General features: G+C 36.4%; 1 protein-coding gene across 1 annotated transcript; it reads left to right on the top strand.

The window, feature by feature from the left end:
* Positions 1–5,286: 5,286 nt before the first annotated feature.
* On the top strand, positions 5,287–6,459 carry LOC118739497. Its single transcript, XM_036470854.1, has one exon. It carries the CDS (start codon positions 5,287–5,289, stop codon positions 6,457–6,459), a length of 1,173 nt encoding a protein of 390 aa, XP_036326747.1.
* Positions 6,460–10,625: the final 4,166 nt, after the last annotated feature.

Below are 10,625 nucleotides of genomic sequence, written 5' to 3'. Positions count from 1 at the left end.
TTTGGTCGAAAGAAAAAGTAAATAAGATTTCTTTTGCAATTTCTAAGCCAAAACAAACTTTCTGCACTTCCTTCTTTTCAATACGTTTAAATCCTGAATATTTAATAATTTTATTGTATGTTCTTATAATTTTCTTGTTATGACTATGCATTCTCCGCATACAAGTAATCAAGGCACATTAAACAGGTAGTATCAGTAGAGCAAAAACAACATTTGCGTGTATTTTGTTGTTGCTTCTGGTATCGAAAGTGTCAAAAACTGTTCTGAATTTTTTCTTCTAAATCAAAGCGTGCCATGTGAAATACAAAAAATTATAAAAAATAAAAAATTGGAATTGGAAAAAATAAAAATTGATGCAACTTTCTTTCCTAGTAAATTTGTTTGCTTCTCGAAGCATTGATCCATCCTTTACAAGGGCCAGTAATCAGCGGCTGTGCTGCTGAGTTGGGCGAACGTTCCAAAAGCTGCTATTCACATGCAAATGGATTTTAACAATTCAGAATTTTTGTGAGAAAAAATTAAAAATATTTGACATTTTCGAGACCAAATAATTTGAAAATAAATCAAATCAGCTGCTCTACTGATACTACCTGTTCAATGTACCTTGCAAGTAACTATTTACAACCGACTTCAAAAAAAGGGGGAGGTTATCAGTTCGTCTGAATATTTTTTTTTTATGTATGTTACCGCATAACTTTGGACCACGTTAACCGATTTCGATAATTCTGTTTTCATCGGGAAAGGTGGTATCTCAGGGGTGGTCCCATAGTAATTTTTTTTTAGATCCGATAATTGGATCGTGAAGAAAGTAACGATAATCTTAAATTTTTATATAAGAACTAGCTTATGCCCGCGGGTTTCACCCCGCGCTTTTATACAAATATGAAAAATAATTTAATGATGTTATATTTTATTTCTGTGACCATTTCGTTATAGCTCGTTATTTTTTAAGCGGGTTAAGGTATTTAGGCCGTTTAAAACTATGAAATTATAAAATCTTGTCTGCGCGCTAGTCATACGAAAGATATCAATCCCTCTAAGTTTACCTTAAAATGGTTCCAGGTATACGACGCGTGAACGTGTAACCTTCTTGGAGGGTGCCACGGCGGGTTCTAATGTTTCCAACTCAAATTTAGTAACCTGGCCTTGATAAAATACCACTTCTCATTACTGTAGCAAATGCCTCAAGAGAGCTTTAGATTATAAGGCCGAACCCGGCTCTCCCTCTTCCATTTAATGAAATTCATTCTGTTAGTACGGCACTTATAAAATAAATCTCCATAACTAATTTAAAATACTTCGAGAGATTTTCTATCCTTCCAGAGATATGTATTAAGAAGTTTTTAGTATGTATGGGAGGCGACATGCCTCCTTTTTTAATAACTCACATTTTTTCCATGAGCAATTGATACATTTTGTAAACACAACTCCATACCAAGTTCCAGTATTCTTCCACAAACACTTCCAGGGATATGAGGCAAGAAAAAGTAAATTTGTACTGGAAGTGCCACGCCCCTTTTTCTTATAACCCTAATCTTCTTCCATGAATTTAGAATTGATTTTACATGCCCCAGTACCAAGTCTCAGTACTCTACCATGAACACCTCTAGAGATAAGCAGTATAAAACAGTAAATTTGTACGGGAGGAACCATGTCCCCTTTTCGAATAACGCAAATTTTTCTCCATGGGTATGGAATTAATTTTGTATACACACCTCAGTGCCAAGTTCCAGTCCTCTGCAATAAACACCTCCAGAGATATGCAGCATAGAAAAATCAATTTGCATGGGAGTAGCCACACCACCTCCTTTTCCAATAACTCTCATTTTTATACCTTTCATGAGCATGAAATGGTATTATAACTTTGGTCCGATGTTTGTAAGTACCAGAACAAAAAGAGATAGACCCATTAAAATGTATACTTTTATGATCAGAACGTCGAGCTGAGTTGATTTATCCATGTCCGTCTGTCCGTCTGTCCGTCTGTCCGTCTGTCTGTCTGTTTGTATGCAATCTAGTCTCAGTTTTCGAGATATCCGGATCAAATTTGGTAGGTGGGTGTATTTTTATAATGTATTAATCATTTGTCGGAACCGGAAGAATCGGGATTTTTCGTTATAACTTCTCCATTTATGCAGCTACGAACATGAAATTTTGCAGCCCTTGCACCTATTATCAACAGAATGCTTACAGTGATCGGGTCACTATAACCTATAGCTCCCATACAACTGATTGTTCAGATATAAAATTTTTCGTTATAACTATTCCATTTATATAGCTGGGAACAGGAAATTCCGCACAGTTTTCAATAATTATCAACAGAAAACTTACAGTGAAAATTAAAAAGATCAGATAACTATAACCTATAGCTCCCATACAACTGATTGTTCAGATATGAGATTTTTCGTTATAATTCATCCATTTATGTAGCTAGGACCATGAAATTTCGCGCTGTTTTCACTCATTATCAGCAAAAGATTTACAGTGAAAATAACGAAGATCGGGTCACTATAACCTGCAGCCCCCATACGACTGATTGTTCAGATATGAGGTCTTTTATCATATCTCCTCCATTTATGCAGCTAGGAACATGAAATTTCGCACCATTTTCACTCATTATTAACAGAATACTTACAGTAATAACAAGGATCGGGTGACTACAACATATATCTTCCATACATCTGATTGTTCAGATATGGGATTTTACTGTAAAACTCCTTTATTTGAACAGCTAAAACCGATAAATTTCGTAAGATATTTTATAAATAATAATACAAAGTCTACTGAGAAAATCGTCAAAATCTATGCTGTATAAGCTTTATCTCCTATAGCACTGATTGTTCAGATACCAGTTTTTGCGATATATCTCCTTTATGTAGGAAACTAAACCCAATAAATTGTGTTACCGGTTTACATACCGATCACATAGCAGTGAAAATCTTCCATTCCTCTGATTGTTTAGATGCGATTTTTTATATAAGTATGTAACTCCTCTATCGATGTATGCAGATGTATTCAAAATCAGTAATCTGTCAAACTAAAATTTGCAGATGTTCATGAAAGGTATGAAGCCTTCGGCATAGCCGAAGACAGCGCTGCTCTTACTTGTTCTCCATGAGTATGGCATTAGTTTCACATACATACATGCATACATATGTATTTCCATAACAAGCTTGAGTGCTTTACCCCAAACATTTGAAGAGATATGCGATATGAAACTTTCAGTCAGTATGGGGGGTGCTACGCCTCTTTTCCAAAAACGTCCATTTTTCTTCGTGAATATGAACATGATTTCACACAGTGTTGGCAAACTGTTAATCTGATTAACGATTAAAATGTTAACCGCGTTTGACGATTAAAATTAATTAGTCGTAATCAACTGTACGATTAATGATAACAATTTTTTTATCGTTAATCGTTGACTGCGATTACGTTTAATTAATTTAAAATATTAATCGTTTATCCAATTAAAAATAAAATCTGATTAATTTGTCTAGTTTGTCCGAGTTTGAAACCAAACACCAGTTATAATAATTATTTGTGTGTTACGCTTATAAAAAGCACATAATATAAAACATTATAATTAATGTTTATTAGTAATACATAAACTGGGAACTTTTACGAACCTAGTTTGTAAAACGTTTGTTGGTATATATCTTAATGAAAATGCACACCAAATTGCTTAGATTGATGAGGAAACCCGACTTAGCCATACGGGATTAAATTGCTTTGTGTGCACAGGGAAATTCCAGCATAACTTAATTAATCACCAAACCTACTTGATCAAATTAAGAGTTAATGAATAAAAATTAATTTTTTAATCGCGGTTGCGATTAACTATTTAGTCACATTACAATTAATCAACTGAATAAAACATCAATCGATTAATGCCAACATTGATCTCACATACATATCACTATACCAAGTTTCAGTTCTCCCCCACAAATACTTCCAGAGATATGTATGTAATATGAAAATTCCAATTTGTATGGGAGAGCCTTGTGTTAACGGACTTACTTTCAGTCTAAGACCATCCTTCCGAAATCCGTAGTAAGTGTACTAAATTTCGTTTTGATCGGAAAACCTGTTAAGGAAGTAGCCTATTTTTCAATCCAGGTCATAAACCATCTTTGAGCAAAATTTCATTTTCAAACAGGTGGCAATTCTTAAAAAAGTAGCCTATTTTCCAGTCTAGGTCATAAGCTATCTGTGTGCAAACTTTCATGCAAATCAGTTCAGTCATTTACGCGTATTAATTTAATTAAACTTTCCTAATACGTGATAACTCTTAAAATAGTAGCCTATTTTCCAACATAGGTCATAAGCTATCTCTGTGCGAAATGTCATGCAAATCTGTTCAGTCGTTTCCGCGTATTAATTTAATTAAAACTTTTTTAACAGGTGGCAACTCTTCCGAAAAATTAGCCTATTTTCCACTGTAGGTCATTAGCTATCTGCTTGCAAAATTTCATGCAAAAAGTAGCCTATTTTTTAACCTAGATCATAAGCTATCTGTGTTAAAACTTCCATGCAAATCAGTTCACTCATTTCCGCGTATTAATTAAATTAAAAATTTCTAACAGGTGGCAACTCTTAAAAAAGTAGCCTTCTTTCTAACCTAGGTCATAGGCTATCTGTGTGCAAAATTTCATGCAAATCCGTTTAGTCGTTTCCGCGTATTAATTTAATTAAACTTTTTTGACAGGTGGCAACTCTTCCATAAAATTTGCCTATTTCCCACTGTAGGTCATAAGCTATCTGCTTGGAAAATTTCATGCAAATCCATTCAGTCGTTTCCGCGTATTAATTTTATTAAACTTTTTTAACAGGTGGCAACTCTCCCAAAAAATTAACCTATTCCCCACTGTAGGTCATAAGCTATCTGTGTGCAAAATTTCATACAAATCCATTCAATCGTTCCCGCATATTAAATAAATTAAACCTTTTAAACAGGTGGCAACTCTTAAAAAAATAGCCTATTAACCAATCTGGCCCATAAGCTATCTGCGTACAAAATTTCATGCAAATCCGATCAGTCGTTCCCGCGTGATGATTTCCCAAACATCCAAACATACAAACTTTCACATTTATAATATTAGTAAGAAGTAAGATTGAAGTTGGCTTTTTTTGCTTAAAAATTACTCGTTCACAATTTCACCACACACCCTAACCACTTTTTCGCTTTTCTCACTCCCCCACACACTGTGTAAAGTGAATTGAATCATAAACGTCGAAACACAAAATATTTTCCATATTTTATTGCTGCACATTAATGAATCACAGAAAATGTCCGATTCACCAAACGAACGCAATTCGAACTCCAAGTCGAATCTCATTGAGGTGCAACATGTTGGCGTTACAGCTAAACTTCAATCGCCGCTCAAGAATCTGCTGCAGTCATCCACTTCCTCGACAGAGACTGAAAATGGTCTGCTCTTCAACGAGCGTCATGGCCACAAACACAAGTACAACAAATTCTCCAATGACACTCAAGCTGACACGGAAACGGGCACCGAGAACCCATCCAAAGTGTTGTACGAAATGCGCGCTGTCCGTGAAATATCCACAGCTCATCCGGGCAAACGCAATGCGACGCCTTCGAAAATCGAATTCCAACTATATAAGACGGCTTCAAGACGTGCGCGTCGCACGAAAAGTACGCACGCAACTGGCGTGCAATGCAGCGAAAAGAAAAGCAAGCGCAAACTTTTCGCCGAACGACAGAGTGTCAGCGCCAAGAAAGCAGCGAGTTGTTGCACTTGCTACGCACACAGCCCACACACCAAAGAGAACACAATCTTCCAGCGACTGCGGAAATCGCTAGATAACATGCGGACAGCGCGGCCGCACATCTCTAAACCGAAAGCGCCCAAATGTAGTGAAATTTTCATTGATCTACCCGAACCTTGCACCAGCAATACGCAACAGCGCTCGAAGGTGGACGAGGGTAAGCAATCAGAGCGGGATGTCACACCACCGCCAGCGCGTGAGACGCGCATTGGCATCTATCCCTTCGAACATGGCTGTGCGGAATATTTACGCACAACTGATTGTCATCCACAGATGCTGTCCGTAGTGCTGGCCGAACGTGCCACCTACTATGCGACGCGCTTCTGGGCGGAATTCTTTGGAAGTTTACACATAGGTGTCACTTTTGTGGTCACTTTTCTGCTGCAGGCATATCGTTTTGTGCTCTACTCGCTTGTGAATACGCTGGTGGTGGGATTTCTGCATATGACTTCAGATTATTTGATCAAACCGATTTTGACGGTATTCTTCAATGGATTTCTACAGCCGCCACTTATACTTGTTTACAATATCTTGACATCCATTCGTGATATCCTAGAGCCTGTGGCTGATACAATAAATAATTTCATGCGGCCAGTGGCAACGGTGGGAAAGAGTTTACGCCTGGTGCATGCCAACTACAATACCAAGAAGTTTGAGAAGGAGGTTTGATAGAAGGACTACTTGAAGTAGGAATTTGTTTTGCCAATTTTTATACTGAAAAATACAGCAAAATATATTCAGATCTATTAGCTTTAAAGAAATTGCTAAATAAATTATATTTATTTACTTGGTATTCAAAGCATATTTGAACTTTTTTAAATTTTTTTTATATTATAAAATATAATATAATAATGATCATTTATTTCCGACCAGTCAATGTTCCATTCTCACATATTACTCTACTTGAAATTGTCAACCAATCGAGGGCGGAGCCTTTTCAGCTGTTGGTGTGCGAGTCTATCAACAGGAACATCAACCCTCAGTCGAGGGACACATACATATGTACATAAATATATGTACATATATGCAATATATAACAACTTACATTCACACTTCAAGCAAAATCCATCCTAAATACCGTATATAATTTCTGCTTGCCTGCCTGAAACTTTACCCCTCCTGAACGCACTTCTGAATTTTACACAAAATTGCCTCATTGCGGTGTCAAATGACAATCAAATGAATTTCAAACAAAACGCACACCACTGCATTCATCCACATACATACATGCATACACATAAATACTTCATCTGCTATCGCTAAACTATGGATATATCCTTGCAAATCTTTTTTTTTTTTTGTTAATTTTTTGCCCTCCATCATTATTTGCCGCTACAACATCCGGCGCAAAGCAACCTTATGAAATTATTAGTGTTTGTAATTCAACTGAAATTTAGCCACAAATCACAACAACGCAGCTTGCCATTTATGTAAAAGAAGAACAAACGTTTGGTGTAATGATTTATTTTGCTCTTTTCGTTGCCTACCACCAGCCGTTTACGCTAGATGCATACTTTCTACCGCCTCACGTCCTTTTCTTTAGAAAAGCTTCAGGAGGGGGTTGAGCTCGGTTGATAAGCACTTCTTTGTTGGCTGTTCCTAACATACTGTGACACCAGCAAGCAAGCAACATATGCCAGCAAGTTATCGCTCATTGATTGAAATAATTACCTCCCCTGAGAGTTGTAAACGTTTGTGTGGCTGTAATTTAATTTTAGTGCCATGCTTTGGGTAGAATGTGGTTTGTAGGAATCACAGGAGATCTTGTGCTGATATTTTACTTTAATTTAAATAAAAAAGATAACGGGTTGTCAGGCACCTCATTTCGCACATGGAGAGCACAGGTATATGAGAAATTATTATGCCTTGATCACACTTAGCGAGTAAAGTGGCAGTAGAATAAGATAACACTGTGCCGAAAGAGTTGTGCGGGTGAGTAATTGTTTTTACGTATCGAGTCTCGAGATCAGTTTTGATGCAGTGATTGATTGAAATGGATTGCACAGGACGAGATTATAATATAATTTTCCTTTTCTCATGTTTAATGCAAACACAATGAATACACACAACTAACTAAACTGCGAGAGCGTCTTCAAATATGACGAGCGAGTGCGTGAATCGCTGAGGGACGGGTGAAGAGGGAAGCGGGGAAGTATTTTGGTGATCATACTGCAACTGACTTTAGGTTTCGAAGGCAATTTTAAAAGTCAAGGTAATTAATTTCTTCAGCGAGACTACTTTTGCTGAATTTTCTATCTAAAAGGTTTTAAAATTCTGAGCGGGGTTTAAGTTCCGTTCAACGGTTCGAGAATTAAAAAAGCTATGTGTATTTTTATTATTTTTCTTACCAAAAATTGGTCTAACCGAACATTAAATCTTTATAAAAACGGGTTAGGTTTCGGGTCCGATCAAATATTTGTGAAAAATTTCGGTTCTGTGCCATTCACTGCTTATAAGAAGAAAAAGCCGCTTAATCCCACTCAAACCCGATTCACGTCTCTGGTACGAGTAATAACTACATACGTATTTTTTTCGCCACTCCCCTATTAAAAATAAAGTGCGCTTCAAACCGAAAGTAATGGTAAGGTCCAGAGAACGGACCCAAGCAGTTGGTAGGCTTAAATTTAAAAAGCCATTTTCCCAATGTCAGGCAACCTGATTTCTTACTTCACAACGTACATAGTATATATATATACTACATATCCCAAATCATAATTTTGACTCTGGGATGCCTGGCCACCAAATCAGAAATTCTCTGGCACCATATGGCGTTTGAAATAATTTTTCAGTCAAATAAATTTCACAGGTTTTTACAACTAATTAGGCACTTGCCTATCAACGAAACCAAAAAATACGACAACAACAACAAAACATATGGCATGCAGTCTTCAGAGAAATGCTACAAACGAAGCGCCATGACTTCGTAAACCAAGCATGAAAGTACATAAACGTTGGTATGTATGTACTTCCATATGTACATTAGGTTGCCTACCCCAAAAAAAAAATTGTAGATTTTCCAAGCAAGTTAGCAATAAATGTAATAAGAACACTTTTGCAAAAAATAGGATATATTTAGAAATCCCTTATTGGCGGTCAGCTTTTATTCATATTCGAAACGTCTATTAAGAACCTACATATTGAAAAATTCTTCGGTACTGAAAAAGGAGTTGCGAAATGGCACTGGAATCGAGATATTTACAAAATAATGATAAGAAATGCTTCTGTAAAAGTGGACCCATTAAATGGCGCTGGAGTCGAAATATTTAGAAACCTCGTATTTATGATCGCTTTGGGTCTATGTTTAGTTAATTCGAATTTACTGTTTAGATAGCCAAATACAGGATGCAATATCTGTCCATTCAGATATCCTAGGCACGGGTCACGCATGCCATTCAGGTTGCAGCACGAAATGTCGCTCAATGGCCTACACCCAACAAACGAGTCTTTATATTCTATGGCAGTCAGGCAGCCCTCAAATCTTTACAGTCACTTAGGCAATGCAAACTCCCTTACGGATTGCCGTACATCTATTATCTGGTCTGCTCTATAAAGCTGGTTATTAAATGGAATTGCAAAAGTGACGAATTTGCAGTGAAAGAAGACCTTGGGGATATGAATGGAACCATTTGTGTGATGTTTAAGAGATCACACGAATGTGTAATATGACTTTTTAGAAAAATTTTTATGTTTGCAGTTTATTTTGGAAGAAAATGCCCAAAAACGTTTGCAAAAAAAAAGTCAAAATCAACGCCAGTTTTATAAATTTCGCTTGTTATATAAAAAATCCGCTTAAAACTTGCACTTAAAATTTCTACTAAAATCTCATAAGCCGTGTATGTAACTACATACCCAAAAATTTTCTAGAAATTCTGATTAAACAGTTGGAAATTTTGATGAAACTGTGTTATTTTTTTCTAAATTCTGTATAAAGTTTGAAAGTTTGATTTGTAGGCTCCTGAACAGTATTCGAACGGATTTCTAAAATTGTACTCAAAATTACTGAATCTATCGAGTTAAAAAATGATAATAATACTCTTCTTTAGTACACAAACGATTTTTTATTTAGATTTTCGGATATGCAAAAAATCCGTATAGAACTCAAAGCCCTAATACATATACATACATACATATATATTCGGATTTTTGTAGGTATATTTATTCAGAATGAATCGACTTTTAGTAAATATACTTCAACTTTTTACTTTAAAAAGTAATCGGCCCTATTATGGTTACGAGTAACGCCTTCCCGCAAAAATACTGTGGTCAGCGTAGCTGGAGTTGGACACACAAGGGCTATTTTTGACGAAAAAATTACGTCGATGTCGACAATCATAATAGGGCCGAATAACTCAGCCATATATTTAGCCGATTTGCCTTTCCGACGTTTTATCATAAAGAAATGCAATTCATATCGCTACTAGTTTTGAGCTATAGTCGAATATATTTTATGATTCCGTTAAGAAAATATGAAAATTTTTCTCCCACAGTCAGCGAATCATCCTAATGTATACACATAGCCTTCGAAAGGGGTATAAACAAACTAACAAAAACAACAAGCAACGATAATTTAGTTGTAAAACGACTCCTACGTGACGAAACAGCGGTCCACAAGCGCGTTGCCAGGGAGTTGCTGCGCTAGGCAACAGCTTGATGCATGCAGTGATTTATGTATGTTGGGGGTGGAAGAAGAAGGTGGCGATGTGACATGACGCTGAGCACGGCTAATATAGACTTTTGGTGTCCACTTACATGCATTTCCTATCCTCTTGCAGTGGTAGTTGTTTTTTTTTATTTTTTTATTTGTACTTTGGAGTTTATAAATCATAGAATTTGTG

This window comes from Rhagoletis pomonella, unplaced genomic scaffold (genome assembly GCF_013731165.1).
Source record: "Rhagoletis pomonella isolate Grant_MI unplaced genomic scaffold, Rhpom_1.0 Rhpom_scaffold_00005, whole genome shotgun sequence".
NCBI lineage: Eukaryota > Metazoa > Arthropoda > Insecta > Diptera > Tephritidae > Rhagoletis > Rhagoletis pomonella.
Note: the sequence above shows the minus strand (reverse complement) of the source record. Positions and strands in the feature narration are given on the sequence as shown.

Coding starts and splice junctions, on each gene's coding strand:
- LOC118739497 (XM_036470854.1), top strand. CDS start 5,287: ATGTCCGATTCACCAAACGAACGCAATTCGAACTCCAAGTCGAATCTC.